The sequence below is a fragment of the Somniosus microcephalus genome, chromosome 4, assembly GCF_052327205.1.
Source record: "Somniosus microcephalus isolate GS21.2 chromosome 4, FLI_Smic_1.0, whole genome shotgun sequence".
Classification (NCBI taxonomy): Eukaryota; Metazoa; Chordata; class Chondrichthyes; order Squaliformes; family Somniosidae; genus Somniosus; species Somniosus microcephalus.
The window spans coordinates 99,232,503-99,258,111 of record NC_140990.1 but is presented as its reverse complement, the minus strand read 5'-3'; the positions used below and the strand labels follow the sequence as shown (position 1 = coordinate 99,258,111).

Genomic DNA, 25,609 nt, shown 5'->3' with positions numbered 1-25,609 from the left:
GGCGGTGGTTAGACTCTCGCTTGTTGGAGATAGTCATTGCCTGGCGAATGTTACCTGTCACTTATCAGCCCAAGCCTGAACGCCGTCCAGATCTCGTTGCATGCGGCTGAAGATGGTTGGGTCTAGGACACTGCCCTGAGGAACTCCTGCAACGATGTCCTGGGCTGTGATGATTGACCTTCAACCACCACAACCATTTTCCTTTGTGCTAGGTGTGACTCCAGCCAGTGGAGAATTTGCCCCCTGATTCCCATTGACTTCAGTTTTACTAGGGCTCCTTGATGCCAGACTCGGTCAAATGCTGCCTTGATGTCAAGGTCAGTCACTCTCATCTCACCTCTGGAATTCAGCTCCTTTGTCCATGTTTGGACCAAGGCTGTAATGAGGTCAGGAGCCAAGTGGTCTTGGCGGAACCCAAACTGGGCATCAGTGAGCAGGTTATTGGTGAGTAACTGCCGCTTGATAGCACTGTTGATGACACCTTCCATCACTTTGCTGATGATCGAGTAGACTGATGGGGCAGTAATTGGCCGGATTGGATTTGTCCTGCTTTTTGTGGACAGGACATACCTGGGCAGTTTTCCACATTGTCAGATCGATGCCAGTGTTGTAGCTGTACTGGAACAGCTTGGCTAGAGGCGCGGCTAGTTCTGGAGCACACGTCTTCAGCACGATAGCTGGGATGTTGTCGGGGCCCATACCCTTTGCTGTATCCAGTGCGCTCAGCCGTTTCTTGATATCACATGGAGTGAATCGAATTAGCTGAGGACTGGCTTCTGTGATGGTGGGGACCTCGAGTAGGTTGATATGGATCATCCACTTGGCACTTCTGGCTGAAGATGGTTACAAACGCTTCAGCCTTGTCTTTTGCACTCACGTGCTAGGCTCCACCATCACTGAGGATGGGGATATTCATGGAGCCACCTCCTCCTGTTAGTTGTTTAATGGTGCACCACCATTCACGACTGGATGTGGCAGGACTGCAGAGCTTTGATCTGATCTGTTGGTTGTGGGATCGCTTAGCTCTGTCTATAGCATGCTGCTTCCGCTTTTTAGCATGCATGTAGTCCTGTGTTGCAGCTTTCCCAGGTTGGCACCTTATTTTTAGGCATGCCTGGTGCTGCTCCTGGCATGCTCTTCTACAATCCTTATTGAACCAGGATTAGTCCCCTGGCTTGATGGTAATGGTAGAGTGAGGGATATGCCAGGCCATGAGGTTACAGATTGTGGTGGAATACAATTCTGCTGCTGCTGATGGCCCACAGCCTCATGGATGCCCAGTTTTGAGCTGCGAGATCTGTTCTGAATCTATCTCATTTAGCACGGTGGTAGTGCCACACAACATGATGGAGGGTGTCCTCAGTGTGAAGACGGGACTTCATCTCCACAATGACTGTGCAGTGGTCACTGCTACCAATACTGTCATGGACAGATGCATCTGCGACAGGTAGATTGGTGAGGACGAGGTTAAGTAGGTTTTTCCCCTCGTGTTTGTTCTCTCACCACCTGTTACAGGCCCAGACTGGCAGTTATGTCCTTCAGGACTTGGCCAGCTCGGTCAGTAGTGTTGCTACCCCGCCACTCTTGGTGATGGACATTGAAGTCCCCCACCCAGAGTACATCTGTGCCCTTGCTACTCTCAGTGCTTCTTCCAAGTGGTGTTCAACATGGAGGAATACTGAGTCATCAGCTGAGGGAGGGCGGTAGGTGGTAATCAGCAGGAGGTTTCCTTGTCCATGCTTGACCTGAAGCCATGAGACTTCATGGGGTCCGGAGTCAATGTTGAGGACTCCCAGGGCCACTCCTTCCTTACTGTGCCACCTCCTCTGGTGGGACAGGACATACACAGGAATGGTGAAGGAGTTTGGAACACTGGCTGAAAGATATGATTGTGAGTATGACTATGTCAGGCTGTTGTTTGACTACTCTGTGGGACAGCTCTCCCAATGTTGGCACAAGTCCCCAGATGTTGGTGAGGAGGACTTTGCAGGGTTGACTGAGGTGGGTGTGCTGTTGCCGTGTCCGTAACCGGTGCCGAGGTCAATGCCGGGTGGTCCGTCCGGTTTCATTCTTATTATTGTGTTTCGTAGCAGTTTGTTACAACTGAGCGGTTCGCTAGGCCATTTCAGAGGGCAGTTAAGAGTCACCCACATTGCTGTGGGTCTGGAGTCAGAGTCATACAGCACAGAAAGAGGCCCTTCGGCCCATCGCGTCTGCGCCGGCCATCAGGCCCTGTCTAATCTAATCCCATTTTCCAGCATTTGGTCCGTAGCCTTGTATGCTGTGGCGTTTCAAGTGCTCATCCAAATGCTTCTTGAATGTTGTGAGGGTTCCTGCCTCTACCACCCTTTCAGGCAGTGAGTTCCAGATTCCAACCACCCTCTGGGTGAAAAAGTTCTTCCTCAAATCCCCTCTAAACCTCCTGCCCCTTACCTTGAAACTATGCCCCCTGGTTATTGACCCCTCTACTAAGGGAAAAAGTTCCTTTCTATCTACCCTATCTATGCCCCTCATAATTTTGTACACCTCAATCAGGTCCCCCCTCAGCCTTCTCTGCTCTAAGGAAAACAACCCCAGCCTGTCCAGTCTCTCTTCATAGCTGAAGCACTCCAGCCCAGGTAACATCCTGGTGAATCTCCTCTGCACCCTCTCCAAAGCAATCACATCCTTCCTATAGTGTGGCGACCAGAACTGCACACACTATTCCAGCTGTGGCCTACCTAGCGTTTTGTACAGCTCCATCATAACCTCCCTGCTCTTATATTCTATGCCTCGGCTAATGAAGGCAAGTATCCCATATGCCTTTTTAACCACCTTATCCACCTGTTCTGCTGCCTTGAGGGATCTATGTACATGCACACCAAGATCCCTCTGATCCTGTCTTTCCTAGGGTCTTACCATTCATTATGTATTCCCTTGCCTTGTTAGTCCCTCCAAAATGCATCACCTCACACTTTTCAGGGTTAAATTCCATTTGCCACTGTTCCGCCCATCTGACCAACCCATCTATATCGTCCTGCAGACTGAGGCTACCCTCCTCGCTATTTACCACCCCAGTAGAGGGGTCAATAACCAGGGGGCATAGTTTCAAGGTAAGGGGCAGGAGGTTTAGAGGGGATTTGAGGAAGAACTTTTTCACATCCAAATCATTAATGTAGACCACAAACAGCAAGGGACCCAGCACCGATCCCTGCGGTACCCCACTGGACACAGGCTTCCAGTCACAAAAACATATATTTAATTTCCCCAGCTGCCGTGGTGGGATTTGAACTCACGTCTCTGGGTCATTAGTCCAGGCCTCTGGATTACTAGCCCAGTGACATTACCACTATGGTACTATGTGTGTTGTTGATGTGGACGTGTGTCTCTGGGCTATGCAGGAGCCAGAGGCGACCATATTAGGCAATGCCTGCTCCAGTTTGATCAGAAAACAGTCTATAAATGTCAGCTTTGTCCTTTGTTCGGGAGCACGGAGATCCCCAGGCCTAGGTACACGGGCTCCACCTGGGACTGGACTCCGCTTGTAAATTGCTTTTTACACTGAATTTGAAGAATAAAATGATTAGAAACAGAAGACTGAATTCGTTACTGCTCAAGTGATCAAACAGAAGTTTGTTTTAAATCAACACTTGGTTCTTTTATTGAAGTCTTTGTAACTTCAAAACTTCCTTAGGAATTAAAAATCCGTTAAAACAGCAGAAATCATTAGTAAAGCTTCATTATTAACTGTGAATAAAACAGAGCTCCGTTAACTTCAATAATTCCAATTTAATTCAGACCAATATTTTATGAACTAAACACAATACAGAACAGATAAAATGAAACAAAATAGCACACGCTGAGAGATAACAGTGAATTACCTCATCGTTACCTTCAGGCACTTTCCCAAATGACCAAAAATACTGAATATAACTGGAGAAAAATTGGCTTTTCACATTTAAACAAATTAAATCCAAGGGCTTTGGAAATTTCAAACCAAGGATCAGGCACATGGTGACCGTAACGCCAAGGCTGAAGCTTATCTTTTGTAAAACAATCTCTTGCCGGGCTTTCAGAGTGGCCCAACTTGCCCCAGTCACAATATATCCACAGCAGTGTCTTTAACTTCTAATGTAAATCACAAAGCCTCCCCCTGCTTCTAGTCCCACAATCTGAAATTGGAATGAACAAACTCAACATATTCACACTTGCTTAAAAGTCCCAACATCCAAGACAAGACGACAAAGGGTTAAACGGCTTTTAGCTCAGTGCACAGAAAAGTGGGCGGAGCTAAAACAAACACCAGACACTTTTTATACGATAGCAAAAGACTGCGGATGCTGGAAATCCGAAATAACAACAGAAAACGCTGGAAAAACTCAGCAGGCCAGGCAACGCCCGTGGAGAGAGAAACAGAGTTAACGTTTCAGGTCGACCCTTTGTCAGAACTGGAAAAAAACAGGAAATGAAACGGATTAAAAAGCAGTTTGGGGGCTGGGAAATGGGGGAGGGGATGAAAGACCAAAAGGGAAGGTCTGGGAGAGGTGAAGAGACATTAAGAGATATTCAAGGTGAGACGAGATGGTAAAGGGACAGGTAAAGAGACAAAGGATGGCTCTAGGTGAAGTGTGAAATGCGCTGGCAGAGTGAAGGACAGCCGCCGTGTGGGAGAGAGAGAAAAAGGAAAAGGCACAAACCAAAAGTGTGGATAAAAAATATATAAAAATATTATAGGGGCCGAGGTTATGATCTGAAATTGTTGAACTCGATATTGAGTCCGGAAGGCTGTAAAGTGCCTAATCAGAAGATGAGGTGCTGTTCCTCGAGACACTTCCTTTTGTCTGAAAGTCTGTCTTTAAAAAGAATACTGTAACTTCTTAAAACATTCATGGTCAGGAAAACTTTTAACACACACCTTCACACAAACTGAAATTCCAGCATCCTTTAAGGTTCCTTTCACTCAGTAAGCTTTATTTTTCTTGGCACCGAAGCGGACAGCTTCAGTGTCGGTTTGAACTTTAAGGTTTTTCTCTTGCCTTTTAAATTGTCGTCTCAGCAACTTATTCCCTAATTCGCTGTTTTTTCCCTTTGCTGAGTTAGCTTACACCTTAGATCTTTTTCACCTCTCTCACTCTCACTGCTTCTCCTGCTCTTTATGCTTCTCCCCTCTCACCTGTTTGTTTCTCTAGTCTGCGTGCAGAGGTGGGTTGCGTAAGCCAATATACGCTTCCCTTTGTCCAATTTGAACTTGCCCTCGTCAATTTGAGTTTGGACCCAATCGACCGCTTTTCAGTACGAGTCGCCTTCTGGACTCGCGAGGAATGATACCAAGTCAGTTGCAGGGAGCAGCTTCCCATGTTCCTTGTCCCCGGCACGCTCTGTCAGGTTAGCCATGCTCAGCAAACCGATCGCTCAACTACTGGTAGGAGATTAGTCCTGCACCCCCCCCGAGATTCTCCTTCCTGGATTGATAGCCTGGCCAAGAAAAATTACTGGGCCACAGATCTCAGGAGCCCAGCGCCACTGAACAAAATGTTTATTGATTACTGTCTGTCAAGTCATCCTGCCGCGGTCGCCAATATGTTGAGTTTCTGGGTCTGTGCCAATTAACCCTTTCACTCCTAAGTTCCCAAAGATTCGACTTGACCCGTACTGGTGACAGTAATTATATTTTATTAAGCGAAAGTGAGACTCTATACATTACAACATCAGAGCAGTAGTTAAACAAGGCGCAATCAAGGTTTATATTACCTGTTGGGCCCTGGGTAGAAGACACGATCGCCACAGGTCAACCCCCATCGGACCTGGTCTCTAGGCTTGCTCATCCGCCTGGCGTGGCGGGTGTGGGTCCTCCGACAACCTGAAACCATCCTCGGCGCGTCTGGTGGATGTTCCCAAGTTTCAGGCCGAATGCCTCGACAACGTCAGTGTTTGAGAGAGCCCTTCTTATACTTCTTCTTCCCAGCAAAGCCTGTAGGGACCAGTTAACCCAATCATTAACTCAGACCTGAAACCCCCCTGTCCAATCACAGGGATGCCCCATACCTAATGATTCCGCCTGCCCGTCAGCTCCTCATCTCACAACACCCTGACATCAGCTGTTTCTGACCATCAAGACCCATATCTGGGGTAGTTAGTGCACCAGCGTCAGTGTTCTCACTCAGGCCAACATCGAAGCTTTGACCACGCTCGATCAGCTCCGATGGACGGATCACACTGTCCACATGCCCGATACGAGACTCCCAAAACAAGCGCTCTACTCAGCGCTCCGACATGGCAGGAGAGCCCCAGGCGGGCAGAGGAAACGCTTCAGGACACCCTCAAAGCCTCCTTGAAAAAGTGCAACATCCCCACCGACAGCTGGGAATCCCTGGCCCAAGACCGCACAAAGTGGAAGAGAAGCACCTCGAGTCTCTTCGCCGCGAGCAAGTGGAAGCCAAGCGCAGGCAGCGGAAGGAGCGCACGTCAACCCAAGCACCCCACCCACCCGTCCCTGCAACCACCGTCTGCCCCACCTGTGACAGAGACTATAGGTCCCGCATTGGACTCATCAGTCACCTGAGAACTCATTTTTAGTGTGGAAGCGTCATCCTCGGTTCCGAGGGACTGCCTAAGAAGAGTTACGGCAACACAAATGGAACATGTCTCCATCGGTAGAGATATGGGGGGGAAAAATTTGGTTGCTTTGCACCTCCCATTAGCGCCCGAGGGCACTAATGGGGCACAAAGCAACTAGCGCCCGGGCGCGGCGATGTTTGCGCCACTCGCGAAATTGGCCAGACATTTTACGGCGGTGCTAAACACTACCGCCACGATCTCCTGCGCCCGCAGATCGTGACGTCAGTCAAGCGTGCAATGCCCCGGACATTGAGTGGTGCCGCCTGCCGTTAGCAACGACAGGTTGAGGGGAGCGTTTTGCAGTCGGGAAGGGACTGGGGAAACGCTATTTAAAGGCGACCGCTTCCTGCCTTTTTTTGTCGGCGACATTTTTGCACCATGCATTCTGAGAGAGACACTTCTGGAGAGATTCAACGCTGGGTGAAGGAGTTTTGGGTACTGAGCAGCACTTTGCAGGTTCATTTTGATTTGACCTTCCTTGCATCGATTTAGGAGACTGTGGGGGCTGCACTCTGAGCTCTTTCCCTGGGCCTCTCCATTGTTCTTTCCAGCAAATTTGATGTCCAGGTCTCTCCAGGCCTAGATTCAAGGCTGCAATGAGCAGGGTGTGGATGGAGAGCAAGATCGACCCTCCCCTTTAAGAACTGGCCGGCGCCAGTGTGTCTGTGTTCCATTGCTGAATGACATCACATGAACTTCGCCAGTGCGCTGAGGTAGCGCCTCGCTCCTCGGCCGCGCCTCGCTCCTCGGCCTTTGCGCCTTAAGAGAGGTGTGTAGTGCCTGATTTAGCGCTCCAATCACCTCCAGGGGCAATAGAAGCCAAGTTTGCAGTCGGAGGCGCTAATTAGCACCAGGCGCTAATCTTTGTGCCCGGCTGATAATTGCGCCCCAAACGGGGCGATACCGAATTTCTCCCCCATGGTGTCCTTGCTGTTTGCCTATCTTTTTAATTCACTGCAGATTTAACATTCCACACAGTGGCAGTCACATATGACCTTGACAGATGTGTTCCCACAGACAAGCTGTCTGTTTCTCACTTTAAAATCTGAGTCAAGGGAGGCCCAAGGCCTGCATTTAAAATCTAACCGCATCTACCCAGGGCAGGTTACATTGGTTTTAAAAGCACGATTATAAGGGCAGCAATGAGACAATGAAATCTTTAAACTACAATTAATAAGAGAAACAACTGATTTAGTTTATGTTAGTTAGTAGGGAGACTCAGAAACTAAGACTTCCCCCTTTCTTGCATCTCCAACCCCTCACCCCAACTCCTCTTTCACCCCAACTCCTCTTTCACCCCTACTCTCCAACCTCCCACCCCAACTCCTTTCACCCCTACTCTCCAACCCCCCTCACCCCAACTCCTTTCACCCCTACTCCCCAACCCCCCTCACCCCAACTCCTTTCACTCCTACTCTCCAACCCCCCTCACCCCAACTCCTTTCACCCCTACTCTCCAACCCCCCTCACCCCAACTCCTTTCACCCCTACTCCCCAACCCCCCTCACCCCAACTCCTTTCACTCCTACTCTCCAACCCCCCTCACCCCAACTCCTCTTTCACCCCGACTCTCCAATCCCCCTCACCCCAACTCCTCTTTCACCCCTACTCTCCAACCCCCTCACCCCAACTCCTCTTTCACCCCTACTCTCCGAAACCCTCTCATCTTCCATTCACTTCAATTGAAAGGAAACCGACAGATTGAACCAGTCAGGATTTGAAAGATATTTACAACAGATTCTAGATGTTCTTGGAGTTGGGATCTTTCTCTATTCTGTCCACTCGAGGAGTTAAATAACAGACTTTCTCCTGTGAATATAGAGCTGGGGTATTGGGCCATGGTGTGTTTACTTGTTCATCTTGTTGACTCTAAAACTTTGACAATTATTTGATATGATCTGTTTACTTGTACGTATTTTTTTTAAATACACTTGCTGAGTGGATTCAAATTTAAATTGAAAGCAGGTTTGCAGGCGTGATGCTCTATTCACACATCGAAGGTGAGAGAGATGCTGTGGAACACACGCTAAGTCCAGTAGCTGAAAGTGATTAACAGACTGGGTTTTGTGTTCAGTGATCCCGGGTGTGTTCCTGAGACCTTTCCTGGATACCAAGGCTAGGAGAGGCTCTCTGGAAGGTATGGGGAGCTGGGACTTGTATCTTCGGTTACTCTCATGGACGAGAACTGAAATAATCTCGAGTTAGAAAGGAGAAAAGGCCCAAAAATGGAGCAGTCGGTAACAGGACATCAATTAGTCTCCTCTTAGGTCAGAGACATCAAATATCGCAACACTGTCTTATTTGAAATATCAAAATATTAATCCCTGTAACTTGGCTGGAGTTTATTAACATTAGCAGAAACAAGCTCCAACTGTCAGAATGAACATAGTTCAGTCCGGGATGTGATTAACAGCAGCAATAACAGCAGAATCCAACCCCTGCAGTCACTTGTGAACTCGCTGGTGTCTCAGCAGGTGGGATGACCGAGTGAATCCCTTCCCACACATGGAGCAGGTGAACGGCCTCTCCCCAGTGTGAACTCGCTGATGTAATAGCAGGTCAGATGACCGAGTGAATCCCTTCCCGCACTCAGAGCAGATGAATGGCCTCTCCCCAGTGTGAACTTGCTGGTGTGTCAGCAGGCTCGATGAATGAGTGAATCCCTTCCCACACTCACAACACGTAAACGGCCTCTCCCCAGTGTGAACTCGCTGGTGAGATAGCAGGTTGGATGACCGAGTGAATCCCTTCCCACACTCAGAGCAGGTGAACGGCCTCTCTCCAGTGTGAACTCGCTGGTGAGTTAGAAGGTGGGATGAACAATTGAATCCCTTCCCACACACGGAGCAGGTGAACGGCCTCTCCCCAGTGTGAACACGCTGGTGTGTCAGCAGGCTGGATGACGAAGGGAATCCTTTCTCACACACGGAGCAGGTGAACGGTCTCTCCCCGGTGTGAACTCGCTGGTGTCTCAGCAGGGTGGATGACTGAGTGAATCCATTCCCACACACGGAGCAGGTGAATGGCCTCTCCCCAGTGTGAACTCGCTGGTGTTTCAGCAGGTTGGATGACGAAGGGAATCCCTTCTCACACACGGAGCAGGTGAACGGCCTCTCCCCAGTGTGAACTCGCTGGTGTGTCAACAGGTCGGATGACCGAGTGAATCCCTTCCCACACTCAGAGCAGGTGAACGGTCTCTCCCCAGTGTGAACTCGCTGGTGTGTCAGCAGGGTGGATGACTGAGTGAATTCCTTCCCACACACAGAGCAGGTGTATGGCCTCTCCCCAGTGTGAGTGCGATGATGAACTTCTAGCTCAGACGGGTAATTGAATCCCTTCCCACAGTCCCCACATTTCCACGCTTTCTCCGTGGTGCGGGTGTTCTTCTGTCTCTCCAGATTGGACGATCGGTTGAAGCCTCGTCACATACAGAACACGTGTACGGTTTCTCCCCGCTGTGAATGGTGCGATGTTTTTTCAGGCTGTGTAACTGGTTGAAGCTCTTTCCACAGGCAGTGCACTGGAACACTCTCACTCGGGTGTGCGTGTCTCGGTGCTTTTCCAGTTACACTGATGATTGAAATCTTTTCCCACAGACAGAACATGCAAACATTACTCCTTCCACATTGAAAGACCGATGATATTCAGGTCCTGATGAATCGAGTGACTCTGTCAGATCTTGAACTGATGCTTGGTTTGAGTTTCCCTTCTGCAAATCCTCCCCTTCAAATACCCTGTAAAAGGAGTTTACAAAACTCATCACTGTAAGTACAGGACAAAAATTCAGAACAGACAATTCTAGTATCTATGGAACATTCATTCCTCTCTTGTTCCTCCTAAGCTATAAATCCCCGTCACGCACACTTTCCCTCCTCCCTGTGCTCAAATCCAAACACATCGCACGTCTCAAGACAGTTTGTCCTCCACTCCCAGTTTTCACCACTAACTCTGGTTGGGTTCAGTTCTACACTCACTGGTTCCCTTCCCTCTCCTCCCCTGATGGTGCTGACTCTGGCTGGGTTCAGTTCTACACTCACTGGTTCCCCTCCCTCTCCTCCCCTGAAGGTGCTGACTCTGGCTGGGTTCAGTTCTACACTCACTGGTTCCCCTCCCTCTCCTCCCCTGAAGGTGCTGACTCTGGCAGGGTTCAGTTGTACACAGGTGCAGGTGCAGCAAGCAGTTAGGAAGACAAATGGTATGTTGGCCTTCATTGCAAGAGGATTTGAGTACAGAAGCAAGGATGTCTTACTACAGTTGTAGAGGGTCTGGAGTACTGTGTGCAGTTTTGGTCTCCTTACCTAAGAAAGGATATACTTGCCATAGAGGGCGTGCAGCGAAGGTTCACCACACAGATTCCTGGGATGGCAGGACTGTCGTATGAGGAGAGATTGGGTCAACTAGGCCTGTATTCACTCGAGTTTAGAAGAATGAGAGGGGTCACAGTCTCAGGATACGGGGTAGGACATTTAGGACTGAGATGAGGAGAAATTTCTTCACTCAGAGGGTAGTGAACCTGTGGAATTCTCTACCACAGAGGGCTGTGGAGGCCAAGTCACTGAATATATTTAAGTAGGAGATAGATAGATTTCTAGACACAAAAGGCATCAAAGGGTATAGGGAGAAAGCAGGAATATGGTATTGAGATAGAGGATCAGCCATGATCATATTGAATGGCAGAGCAGGCTCGAAGGGCCGAATAGCCTACTCCTGGCACCTATTTCTCTATGTTTCTATGTTACACTCACTGGTTCCCCTCCCTCTCCTCCCCTGAAGGTGCTGACTCTGGATGGGTTCAGTTCTACACTCACGGTTCCCCTCCCTCTCCTCCCCTGAAGGAGCTGACTCTGGATGGGTTCAGTTCTACACTCAATTCAATTCAATTCAATTCAAATCGCTTTATTGGCATGACAAGGTACATCTTATGTTGCCAAAGCATCGAAAAACATTCATGGTTGTACACAAAAATACAGATCTATCCATACAGTGTATAAACAGATATATCCCTGAGTGTATAAATATACATTCATATAATTTGTATATACTCTTTTCTTATATTTAGTGGTTGTCCCTCTGTTTATGGCAAGCTGTAACATAGTGTGCCACTAAGGTTACACAATTTCTCTCTTCCCCTAGTAGGTATGGGAGTTTTTGGTCGTCATTCAAATTTCTGAATTCCGGGCATATTTTTGTGAATTTTGGGTAGAAATTCTCCCTTATGCCCTGATATTTTCTACAAGCTGTGAGGAAGTGCATCTCTGTCTCCACCACTCCCTGACTGCAGTGAGAGCATATCCTGTCCTCTCTTGGTAGCCGGGTCTGCCTGTGTCTACCTTTTTCGATCGCCAGACTATGTTCACTAAGTCTGTACATTGTCAAGGTTTTTCTCAGTTTGCTATCCTTTACCCTGGTCAGGTAATCAGCCATGTTGTATTGTCTGTTTAGGGCCAAGTAGCAATTGAGTTTGCTTTGGGTTTTTGTTGTTTCTGCCCAATATGACAGATATTTTTCCTTTTGCTTAGCGACGATTGTGTTAGGTCGAATTCTTTGTGTTACGCTGTCACTGTCCTGGGGCTGGTTATTGTTAGTAGTGTTAGTAGTTACTTCACTGAGTCCCAGGACTAGTTGACTGAGGGTATTCTTCTTTATGGTCCTCTCTTGGCATTTCAGGGCTTCGTAATGATAGCATTAGGGGTTGCTCATTTCTAGGTGTTTCCAAAATTTGGTGGCTCTTTTTTGGATAGTGATTATTAATGGATATTGGCCTAGTTCTGCCCTGCATGCATTGTTTACGGTTTTCCTTTGAGTCCGGAGGATACTTTTACAGAATTCTGCATGTAGGATCTCAATTGGGTGTTTGTCCCATTTTGCAAATTCTTGTTGTGTTAGCGGTCCCCACACCTCACTGCCATAGAGTGCAATTGGTTCAATTACTGATTTGAAAATTTTGAGCCAAATGCTAATTGGGATTTCTATTTGGATTGATTTTTTCATGGCATAGAAAGCCCTTCTTGCTTTCTCTTTCAGTTCATTCACAGCCTGATGAAAATTTCCCGTAGAACTGATTTTTAAGCCCAAGTATGTGTAGTTAGTGGTTTGTTCAATTTTGGTTGTTCCTAGTGTGAAATTTATTTTGGGTCCCTGATGTCTGGATCTTTGCTGGAACACAAGGACTTTGGTTTTTTGGGGATTTATTGTCAGGGCCCAGGTCTGGCAGAACGACTCCAGCAGATCCAGGTTCTGCTGTAGACCCTCCTTAGTTGGTGACAGCAGAACCAGGTCATCTGCATAGAGGAGGAATTTAACCTTGGATTCATATAGGGTGAGGCCGGGTGCTGTAGATTGTTCAAGTAGTTTTGCCAATTCATTTATGTACATATTAAAGAGTGTCGGTGAGATGGGCGAGCCCTGCGTCACCCCCCGCCCCTGTGGGAAGTATTTTGTTTGTCTCCAATTTTAACTGCACATTTGTTGTTTGTATACATTGATTTAATTACATCATATGTTTTTCCACCTACCCCGCTTTCGATAAGTTTCAGGAATAAACCGTCGTGCCAGATGGAATCGAAAGCCTTCTGGAAATCTATAAAGCATGCGTAGATTTTGCTTTTGTTTTGATGAACGTGTTTGTCAATTAGGGTCTGTAGGGTGAAGATATGATCTGATGTTCTATAGTTTGGCAGGAATCCAATTTGGCTTTTACTCAAGACATTGTGTTCCTCAAGGAAGTTTATAAGTCTTTTGTTTATGATACTACAGAATACCTTCCCCAGGTTACTGTTTACACAGATGCCTCGATAGTTATTTGGGTCGACTTTGTCCCCACTTTTGTATATGGGCGTTATGAGTCCTTTGTTCCAGGTATCAGGGAAGTAACCGACACTCAGAACCAAGTTGAAGAGTTTTAGGATAGCCAGTTTCATTTTATCGTCTGTGTGTTTAATCATCGCGCTTGGTATGCCGTCTGCACCGCAAGCTTTTCCTGGTCGCTCACTGGTTCCCCTCCCTCTCCTCCCCTGAAGGGGCTGACTCTGGCTAGGTTCACTGGTTCCCCTCCCTCTCCTCCCCTGAAGGTGCTGACTCTGGCTGGGTTCAGTTCTACAGTCACTGGTTCCCCTCCCTCTCCTCCCCTGAAGGTGCTAACTCCGGCTGGGTTCAGTTCTACAGTCACTGGTTCCTCTCTCTCTCTCCAACCACATTTTAATTTAAGTTTTATTAGTTACAGTTTATTTGTTTTCGTGTGCATCAAATATGTACACTCACTTGGACCCTGAAGCTCCGACCGCTGCTGGTTCCTTTGCAAAGATGGCCGCGCATGCGCTCTACTGCTCGTTGAATCAAGATGGCGGCCCACAAACTAACCGCATTCATTTACAAAGATGGCGGCCGTCAAACTGGGCCTGTTACCGGGAAAAAGCCCCGGAGCTGCAAACGCGGAACCTGTAGGTTCTCATTCGGGGCTTGCGGCCTACACCAGGTGCTTATGAAGCCCGCCCGCTGGGTGCGTTGCCTGCCTTGCGCTCCGCTGATTCGTAATCGGCTCAAAACCGCGGCTCCAACCTTGTCCGCTCCCAGCACTCGCAGGGCTCCAATCACAGTGACACTGCGCATGCTCAAAATACAGGGCAGCACTGCGCCTGCGCGCTACGCTCCTCCAGTGTGCACAGGGCACAATGTCCCCTTCATTTAGGGGAACAGCCCCGCCATTGAAAGCCCCAATTAGTGCATTGAAAATGAGTTTCTGTGATCTGAGTGAGAGAAAATTCATCAATAATTCACACAGAAACCCAAGTGCATGGGCACTCTGCCATGGTTCAGTCCTGGATGTGATTAATAACAGAATCTAAACCCCTGCACTCACATGTGAACTCACTGGAGTCTCAGCAGGTGGGGTGTTTCTTCCCACGCACAGGATATTGAAACAGTCTCTCTCCAGTATCAGTGCCCTGTATAGTGCACCAGCTGCTTTGAACTTGAAAAGCTTTTCTTAAGAGTATTTACAGCAACAGTTCTCAATGTGGACACTCTGGAGTGTCAACAGTTGGAAATTTCATAGAAACATAGAAGATAGGAGCAGGAGTAGGCCATTCAGCCCCTCGAGCCTGCTCCGCCATTCAATGAGATCATGGCTGATCATCCAAATTCAGTACCATGTCCCTGCCTTCTCCCCATATCCCTTGATCCCTTTAGCCTTAAGAAATATATCTAACTCCTTCTTGAATATATTTAATGAATTGGCCTCAATTGCCTTCTGTGGTAGAGAATTCCACAGGTTCACCACTCTCTGGGTGAAGAAATTCCTCCTCCTCTCAGTTCTAAATGGCTTACCCCTTATCCTTAGACTGTGACCCCTGGGTCTGGACTCCCCGGCCATCGGGAACATCCTTCCTGCATCTAGTCTCTCTAGTCCTGTTAGAATTTTATAAGTTTCAATGAGATCCCCGCTCATTCTTCTAAACTCCAGCGAGTGTAAGCCCAATCGACCCAATCTCTCATCATACGCTATTCCTGCCATCCCAGGTATCAGTCTGGTGAATCTTCGCTGCACTCCCTCCATGGCAAGAACATCCTTCCTCAGATAAGGCTACCAAAACTGCACACAATACTCAAGGTGTGGTCTCACCAAGGCCCTGTACAACTGCAGCAAGACATCCTTGTTCCTGTACTCGAACCCTCTCACTACGAAGGCCAACATACCATTTACCTTCTTAACCGCCTGCTGCTGCATGGTTACCTTCAGCGACTGGTGCACAAGGACACCCAGGTCTTGTTGCACTTCCCCTTCTCCCAATCTATTGCCGTTCAGATAATAATCTGCCTTCCTGTTTTTGCCACCAAAGTGGATAACCTCGCATTTATCCACATTATACTGCATCTGCCATGCATCTGCCCAATCACCCAACCTGTCCAAATCATACTGGAGTTTCTCGGCATCGTCCTCGCAGCACACATGTCACCCAGCTTTGTGTCGTCTGCAAACTTGGAGATATTACATCTAGTTCCCTTGTCTAGATCATTAATATATATTGTGAATAGCTGGGGTCCTAGGACCGATCCCTGCGGTACCCCACTAGTCACTGCCTGCCACTCGGAAAAAAAAACGTTTATTCCAACTCTTTGCTTCCTGTCTGCCAACCAGTTCTCTATCCAAGTCAGTACCTTGCCCCCAATCCCATGTGCCTTAACTTTACATGCTAATCTCTTATGCGGGACCTTATCGAAATCCTTCTGAAAGTCCAAATACACCACATCCACTGGTTCTCCCTTATCAATTTTACCAGTTACATCCTCAAAAAATTCCAGTAGATTAGTCAAGCACGATTTACCTTTTGTAAATCCATGTTGACTTTGTCCGATCCTGTCACTGTTTTCCAAGTGCTCTGCTATTACATCTTTTATAATGGACTCTAGCATTTTCCCCACTTTGCTTCTCCCAGTCATGCCACTTTGCTTCTCCCAGTCATGGGAGCTTGCAAGATCACATTTCGTTGTTCATGTACTTGTGCAATGACAATAAAGTTGAATTATTATTATTATTATTATTACTACCGATGTCAGGCTTACCGGTCTATAATTCCTCATTTTCTCTACCACCTTTTTTGAATAGTGGGGTAACATTAGCTACCTTCCAATCCATGGGAACTGTTCCAGAGTCTATAGAATTTTGGAAGATGACCAGCAGTCTATCTACCATTTCTAGGGCCACTTCCTTAAGTACCCTGGGATGTAAATTATCAGGCCCTGGGGATTTATCGGCCTTCAATCCCATCAATTTCCCTAACACCATTTCCCTACAAATGCTGATTTCTTTCAGTTCCTCCCTCTCATTAGACTGTATGTTCCCCGACATCACTGGGAAGTTATTTGTGTCCTCCTTTGTGAAGATAGAACCAAAGCATGTATTTAATTGGTCTGCCATTTCTTTGTTCCCCATTATAAATTCCCCTGATTCTGACTGCAAGGGACCTACGCTTGACTTCACCGATCTTTTTCTCTTCACATATCTATAGAAGCTTTTACAGTCAGTTTTTATGTTCCCTGCAAGCTTACTCTCATACTCTATTTTCCCCCTCTTAATTAATCCCTTTGTCCTCCTTTGTTGAATCCTAAACTGCTCCCAATCCTCAGGTTTGCTGCTTTTTCTGGCCAATTTATATAAGAACATAAGAATATGAGAACATAAGAAGTAGGAGCAGGAGTAGGCCATACGGCCCCTCGGGCCTGCTCTGCCATTCAATAGGATCATGGCTGATCTGAATCTAGACTCACATCCACTTCCCTGCCCTCTCCCCGTAACCCCTAATTCCCTTATCTGCTAGGAAACTGTCTATCTCCATTTTAAATTGATTTAATGTTGCAGCTTACACAGCTCTCTGGGGTAGCAAATTCCATAGATTTACTACCCTCTGAGTGAAGAAGTTTCTCCTCATCTCAGTTTTGAAAGGGCAGCCCCTTATTCTAAGATTATGCCCCCTAGTTCTAGTCTCACCCATCAGTGGAAACATCCTCACCGCATCCACCCGATCAAGCCCCCTCACAATCTTATATGTTTCGATAAGATCGCCTCTCATTCTTCTGAACTCCAATGAGTAGAGTGTGGTAAACCACTTTTATCGTTCACTATCGTTACACTATAGTTATCACTGTTGTATTGTTATCACTGTTCTCACTGTTGTATCACTATACGAGGTCGCCTCTTGTCGCGCTGTTATACCTGGGCTGACCACCTCCGACTCCGCCCATGGCTCCACCTACCTGCCCAGGTATAAAGGTAGTCGACTGGCTGGTATTCCTCCTTGTTGGACCCGATCACCCACGAGGGTGGGCTCTGTTATTTAGTCAATAAACAACCTTTAGTTACGTTCCTAACTCGTCGCTTTTTATTGGACGAATTGATAGGTATATCAATTTTATTGACTAAATTTTAAAGATGTCTACTACTGGCCAGCTAGAAGCCCTCCCAGAAGCACAGCCACAGCAGCTTTCAGACACCGGGCTACACCAGCCACACCAGCCGGCTTGGCTGCAAGCCCTCAAACCACCGTACCTGGATCTAAACCCACAGGCAGCAAACTCAGCCCTCAACTTCAAACACTGGCTGGGCTGCTTCGAATCCTACCTGGAAGAATCCGGCGTCCCTCAGAGATCCAAACTAAGAGTTCTGAACGCCCAAGCGAGCCCGAGAGTATACGCACTCATCCAGGACACGACTACATACGAGGCCGCTATCAACCGACTGAAACAGCAGTACCGGAGCCCGGTAAATTACATGTACACCAGGCACCTCCTAAGATCCCGCCCGCAACAGCCAGGAGAGTCTGTAGCTGAATTTTTACGGGCGCTAAGAGCACTCGGCAGGAACTGTGACTTTAAAGCGGTGACGGCTGTTGAAAATACGGAAGATAATATCCGCGATGCCTTTGTGAAAGGCCTACGGTCCGACCACTCACGGCAAAGACTGCTTGAAGCTAAAGACCTCGACCTGGACAAAGCTGAAGCCCTCGCTCTCTCCCTAGAGGTGGCCCATCAGGACCAGGAGGCGTTTTCCAGGTACTGCTCACGACCCTGGGACTCGGGCCCGACTCCTACCGCAATACCCTTCGCAGCGCCGCCCCCGGGACCTACCTCAGCGTCGGCGTCCCGGACCCGACCGGGACCGCCACCCCCGGTACCGGCTCCGACATCGGGCACCCGCGATCGGGCCGCCGGCTGCTTCTTTTGCGGCCAGGAGAAGCACCCGAGGTCGCGCTGCCCAGCCAGGAACTCTACCTGCTCAACCTGCAGGAAGAAAGGCCACTTCTCTAAGGCCTGCAGGAGCGGATCTTCAGAGGCCAGCAGTGCCTCATGCGAACTGTGGGGGCGGCCATCTTCTTTCAAGGCAACTGAGGCCAGCATCCCCACACGTGAGTCATGGGGCGGCCATCTTTGATCAAGGCAACCGACCCCAATAGTGCCTCATGTGAGTTATGGGAGCAGCCATCTTCTCCGCCATTTTGTCCTACCTCATGGGAGACGCCATTTTACCCACCACGCCCGACTGCCACCGGGCCTCCGGACCCGACGACCGCCTCGCCCGCAGACGACAACGACTCGCTTACCTACACACTAGCCTCCGTCACTCTGGATCAAGCCCGCCCACACCACCTGTCCAAGTTGATGATGGACATCAAAGTAAACGGCCACGCCACGACCTGCCTGTTCGACAGCGGAAGCACGGAGAGCTTCATCCACCCAGACACGGTGAGCCACTACTCCCTCCCTGTCCTGCCAACGCGCAACCGAATCTCGATGGCATCGAGGTCCCACGCCACGGACATTAGTGGCTACTGTGTTGTGACCTTGTCGGTTAAGGGTACGGAGTATAAAAATTTTAAACTCCTCGTCCTCCCCCAGCTCTGCGCTGCCGTCCTACTAGGGCTGGACTTCCAATCCCACCTCCAAAGTGTAACCCTAGCATACGGTGGACCCCTTCCCCCACTCACAGTCGACAACCAGCGAATGTTAAACCGCCCACCGCGTAACACCTGCAGCCTATCCACCCTCAAGGTGCCGCCACCTTCCCTGTTCGCTAACCTCACCCCCGACTGCAAACCCGTCACTACCAAGAGCAGGCGGTACAGCGCTGGGGACAGAGCCTTCATTAGCTCTGAGGTGCGGCGCCTCCTGAAAGAGGGCATTATCGAGGGGAGCAACAGCCCCTGGCGTGCCCAGGTCGTGGTCGTTAAGACCGGCGATAAAAATCGCCTGGTCATCGACTACAGCCAGACCATAAACAGATACACCCAGCTGGACGCATACCCCCTTCCCCGCATATCTGACATGGTCAATCAGATTGCACAATACCGCGTATTCTCGACCATCGACCTTAAGTCGGCCTACCACCAACTCCCTATCCACCCCGAGGACCGCCAGTACACCGCCTTCGAGGCGAATGGGCGCCTATACCACTTCCTTAGGGTCCCCTTCAGTGTCACCAACGGGGTCTCGGTCTTCCAAAGGGAGATGGACCGGATGGTTGACCAGAACGGACTGCAGGCCACATTCCCCTATCTAGATAACGTCACCATCTGCGGCCGCGACCGGCAGGACCATGACGTGAATCTGGAGAAATTCCTCCGTACGGCCCCACGGCTGAACCTCACCTACAATAAGGAGAAATGTGTGTTTAACACCTCGCGCCTTGCCATCCTTGGCTGTGTAGTAGAGAACGGACTCATCGGCCCCGACCCCGAAAGAATGCGCCCCCTCATGGAGCTACCCCTCCCCCACTGCCCTAAGGCACTTAAGAGAACCCTGGGGCTCTTCGCCTACTATGCCCAATGGGTGCCCAATTATGCGGACAAAGCCAGGCCCCTCATGAAGTCCACATCCTTCCCCCTCACGGAGGAAGCGTGCGTGGCCTTCTCCCTCATCAAGGGAGACATAGCCAAGGCCACAATGCACGCAGTGGATGAGTCCATCCCCTTCCAAGTGGAGAGCGATGCATCCGACTTCGCCCTAGCCGCTACCCTTAACCAGGAGGGGAGGCCGGTGGCCTTCTTCTCAAGGACCCTACAGGGCCCCGAGATCCGACACTCGTCGGTCGAGAAGGAAGCCCAGGCAATTGTGGAGGCGGTACGGCGCTGGAGGCATTACCTGGCAGGCAAATGATTTACCCTCCTCACCGACCAACGTTCGGTTGCTTTCATGTTTAATAACAAGCTGAGGGGCAAAATCAAGAATGACAAGATCTTGAGGTGGAGAATCGAGCTATCCACCTACGATTATGATATCTTGTACCGGCCAGGCAAGCTGAACGAACCCCCTGATGCTCTTTCACGAATTACATGCGCCAGCGCGCATATTGATAGACTTCAGACCCTCCGCAACGACCTCTGCCACCCCGGGGTCACCAGACTTTACCATTTCATTAAGGCCCGCAACCTGACCTACTCCATCGAGGAGGTCAGGACCATGACCAGGAACTGCCAGACCTGCGCCGAGTGCAAACCGCACTTCTATAGGCCGGACAGAGCAAGCCTGATCAAGGCCACCCGCCCCTTCGAGCGCCTGAGCATCGACTTTAAGGGGCCTCTACCGTCATCTGACCGCAATGTGTACTTCCTCAACATCGTTGATGAGTACTCCCGTTTCCCTTTTGCCTTCCCCTGCCCAGACATGACCAGTACCACGGTCATCAAGTGCCTGAACGACCTCTTCGCCTTGTTCGGGTTCCCGAACTATATACATAGTGACCGGGGCTCCTCCTTCATGAGCGAGGAACTCCGTCAGTTCCTACTAGCGAGAGGTATTGCAGCAAGTAGGACCACCAGCTACAACCCCCGAGGGAACGGCCAGGTGGAAAGAGAGAACGCGACAGTATGGAAGGCCGTCCTCTTAGCCTTAAAGTCTAAGGGCCTCCCAACCTCCCGCTGGCAGGAAGTCCTCCCGACAGCGCTGCACTCCATTCGGTCACTACTTTGCACTGCCGTTAACGCCACCCCCCATGAACGAATGTTTGTTTTCCCCAGGAAGTTGACTACGGGAACCACTCTACCAACCTGGCTGACCTCTCCGGGGCCCGTCTTGCTGCGAAAGCACGTGAGGGCCCATAAAACGGACCCCCTGGTCGAGAGGGTGAACCTCCTGCACGCCAACCCCCAGTACGCCTACGTGGCTTACCCAGACGGGCGGGAGGACACTGTCTCCTTACGAGACCTCGCACCCTCGGGCACTCCGGAGACACCACCTTTACCCCCCCCCACCACCCCCCCAATTCCAGCCCAGGTAGACGGCATGCCGGAACCCCACGAGCCTTCGCTGACCACGCAGACACCAGCATTAACACCGGATAATGCAGCACCGCCGCTGCGACGATCGGAGAGGCTTACGAGGCCTCCGGACAGACTGACATACCAGAACTGGTAGTACACTTCACCCCGCCGGACTCAAATCTAAACAAGGGGTGAATGTGGTAAACCACTTTTATCGTTCACTATCGTTACACTATAGTTATCACTGTTGTATTGTTATCACTGTTCTCACTGTTGTATCACTATACGAGGTCGCCTCTTGTCGCGCTGTTATACCTGGGCTGACCACCTCCGACTCCGCCCATGGCTCCACCTACCTGCCCAGGTATAAAGGTAGTCGACTGGCTGGTATTCCTCCTTGTTGGACCCGATCACCCACGAGGGTGGGCTCTGTTATTTAGTCAATAAACAACCTTTAGTTACGTTCCTAACTCGTCGCTTTTTATTGGACGAATTGATAGGTATCCCAACCTACTCAACCTTACCTCATACGTCAACCCCCTCATCTCCGGAATCAACCGAGTGAACCTTCTCTGAACCGCCTCGAGAGCAAGTATATCTTTTCTTAAACATGGAAACCAAAACTGCACGCAGTATTCCAGGTGTGGCCTCACCAATACCCTGTATAACTGCAGCAAGACTTCCCTGTTTTTATACTCCATCCCCCTTGCAATAAAAGCCAAGATTCCATTGGCCTTCCTGATCACCTGCTGCACCTGCATACTAACTTTTTGTGTTTCATGCACCAGGACCCCCAGATCCCTTTGTACTGTAGCACTTTGCAGTATCTCTCCATTTAGATAATAACTTGCTGATGCGCTATCAATAACTCAAAAGACTGAGATTAAGCGAGTAATTAACAGGCTTTTATTAACATTATTATATTGCATCTGCCAAATTTCTGCCCACTCACTTAGCCTGTCTATGTCCTTTTGCAGGTTTTTTATGTCCTCCTCACTCACTGCTTTCCCTCCCATCTTTGTATCGTCAGCAAACTTGGATATGTTGCACTCGGTCCCTTCCTCCAAATCGTTAATATAGATTGTAAAGAGTTGGGGTCCCAGCACTGACCCCTGCGGAACACCACTGGTTACTGATTGCCAGCTCGAGAATGAACCATTTATCCCAACTCTTTGTTTTCTGTTAGATAGCCAATCTTCCACCCATGCCAGTATATTACCCCCAATCCTGTGATTTTTTATCTTGATCAGTAATCTTTTGTGTGGAACCTTGTCAAATGCCTTTTGGAAGTCCAAATACACTACATCCACTGGTTCCCCTTTATCCACCCTGTATGTTACGTCCTCAAAGAATTCGAGCAAATTTGTCAAACATGACTTCCCCTTCATAAAACCATGCTGACTCTGTCCTATTAAATTATGTTTATCCAAATGCTCTGTTACTGTTTCCTTAATAATGGACTCCAACATTTTGCCAACCACAGATGTTAGGCTAACTGGTCTATAGTTTCCGGCTTTTTGTCTACTTCCCTTCTTAAATAAGGGTGTTACATTAGCAGTTTCCCAATCTGCCGGGACCTTTCCTGAGTCCAGGGAGTTTTGGAAAATAATCACCAATGCATCCACAATCCCTACCGCCACTTCTCTCAAGACCCTAGGATGTAGGCCATCAGGTCCGGGGGATTTATCCGCCTTAAGTCCCATTATTTTACCGAGTACCATCTCCTTAGTGATTTTAATCGTGTTTAGCTCCTCCACACCCCCCCCCCCCCATTGCCCCCTGTTTGTCCAGTGTTGGGATATTTTTAGTGTCCTCTACTGTAAAGAATGATACAAAATATTTGTTCAGCGTCTTTGCCATCTCCATGTTCCCCACCACTAGTTTCCCGGTCCCATCCTCTAAGGGACCAACGTTCACTTTAGCCACCCTTTTTCTTTTTATATAGCTGTAGAAACTCTTGCTATCTGTTTTTATATTTTGTGCTAGTTTACTTTCATAATCTATCTTCCCTTTCTTAATTAATCTTTTAGTTATTGTTTGCTGGCTTTTAAATGCTTCCCAATCTTCTATCCTCCCACTAGATTTGGCTACTTTATATGCCCTTGTTTTCAGTCGGATACTATCCTTTATTACTTTACTAAGCCACGGATGGCTGTCTTTTCTTTTACTGCCCTTTTTCCTCAGTGGAATATATTTATCTTGAAAGATGTGAAATATCTCCTTGAATGTAGACCACTGCTCTTGTACCATCTTACACTTTAATCTGTTTTCCCAGTCCACTTTAGTCAATTCTACTCTCATACCTTCATAGTCTCCTTTATTTAAGCTCAGTACGCTGGTTTGAGATCCAACTCGCTCACCCTCAAACTGAATTTGGAATTCAACCATATTATGGTCACTCATTCCAAGGGGATCCTTTACTAGGACATTTTTTATTAATCCTGTCTCATTACACAGGACCAGATCTAAGATTGCCTGCCCCCTGGTTGGTTCAGTAACATACTGCTCAAGGAACCCATCCCTAATACACTCTATGAACTCTTCCTCAAGGCTGCCATGCCCAATTTGATTAGTCCAGTCAATATGAAAGTTAAAATCCCCCATGATTATAGCTGTTCCCTTATTACAAGTCCCAACTATTTCCTGATTTATACACCGACCAACAGAGTTGCAACTGTTAGGAGGCCTATAGCCTACGCCCACTAGTGACTTTTTCCCCATATTATTCCTTATCTCCACCCAAACTGTTTCACTATCCTGATCCTTTGACCAAATATAATTTCTGACTATTGCAGTGATTCCATCCTTGATTAACATCGCAACCCCACCTCCCTTTCCTTCCTGTCTGTCCTTCCTAATTGTCAAATACCCTTGTATGTTTAGTTCCCAGTCATGATCATCTTGCAGCCATGTTTCCGTAATGGCCACCAGATCATACCCATGTGTAGTTATTTGTACCATCAACTCGTCTATTTTGTTACGAATGCTGCGTGCATTCAGATAAAGAACTTTCAAATATGTTTTCTGACAATTTATTCCTGCTTTTACCCCCTTTACTACTTTACCATTATACATTCTGTCCCTTCCTGACACGCTCTGGTTTTTATTCCCCCACTGCTACCTTGCTCTATTGCCTTCTCCGCTGTCATTTTTATTTTTCGCTCTCTTAAAACCTCCCCCCCACTAATTAGTTTAAAGCCCTCTCTACAGCCCTAGTTATTCGATTCGCCAGGACTCTAGTCCCAGCACTGGCCAAGTGAAGTCCGTCCCAACGGAACAGCTCTCGCTTGTCCCAGTACTGATGCCAGTGTCCCAAGAAGCAAAACCCATTTCTCCCACACCAGTCTTTGAGCCACGCATTTAACTCTCTAATTTTATTTACCCTAGCCAAATTTGCATGTGGCTCAGGTAGTAATCCAGAGATTATTACCCTTGTGGTTCTGCTTTTTAATTTGGCCCCTAGCTGCTCAAACTCCCTCAGCAGAACCTCTTTTCTTGTCCTATCTATGTCGTTGGTACCAACATGGACCACGACAACTGGATCCTCCCCCTCCCACTCCAAGTTTCTCTCCAGCCCAGAGGAGATGTCCTTAACCCTGGCAGGCAACACAGCCTTCGGGACTCTCGCTCTCAGCTGCAAAGAACCCTATCTATCCCCCTCACGATACTATCCCCTACCACTACAACATTTCTTTTATCTCCCCCCACTTGAATGGCCCCCCGCTCCACGGTGCTGGGGCCGGGTTGCTCATCCTCCCCGCAGTCCCCGTTCCCATCCTCACAGGGAGTAAGAGCCTCAAACCTGTTGGACAAGAGCAAGGGCTGCAGCTCCTCCAACACTACCTCCTGGATCCCCGTACCTGCCTCACTTCTAGTCACACCATCCTGACCCTGGCCACGGACTACATCTGAATTAATTAATCTAATTGGTGTGACTACCTCCTGAAACACAGAGTCCAGGTAACTCTCCCCCTCCCTGATGTGTCTCAGTATTTGAAGCTCAGACTCCAGCTCTTCAACACGGAGCCGGAATTCCTCGAGCAGCCAACACTTACTGCAAATGTGATCACCGTGAGCATCAATGGTCTCCACCAGCCCCCACATATTGCAGCAGTAACACATCTCCCATTCTATGTAATTAATTAAATTTATTAATATTATTTTTAAATACCCTCTGCCCCGATTCTAGATGATGAATATCGCACCTTAGAAACTATAAACCAGAGTTTAAGCTTAAAAAGAGAGAAATACTCACCAACCAA

General features: G+C 48.6%; 1 protein-coding gene across 1 annotated transcript in view; it reads right to left on the bottom strand.

Annotated features, from left to right (window-relative positions):
- Nucleotides 1–3,753: 3,753 nt before the first annotated feature.
- Nucleotides 3,754–25,609, bottom strand: part of LOC147119575 (uncharacterized) — a 116,363-nt gene continuing 94,507 nt past the window's right edge. The window contains exons 4-6 of the mRNA XM_085985127.1: nucleotides 10,033–10,052; nucleotides 8,330–9,958; nucleotides 3,754–5,950 (exon numbers count right to left, since the gene is read on the bottom strand). Of these exons, the coding sequence (XP_085841253.1) occupies nucleotides 9,042–9,958; nucleotides 10,033–10,052 (937 nt within the window). The 3' untranslated portion in view covers nucleotides 3,754–5,950; nucleotides 8,330–9,041. The remainder of the gene's footprint in view (nucleotides 5,951–8,329; nucleotides 9,959–10,032; nucleotides 10,053–25,609) is intronic.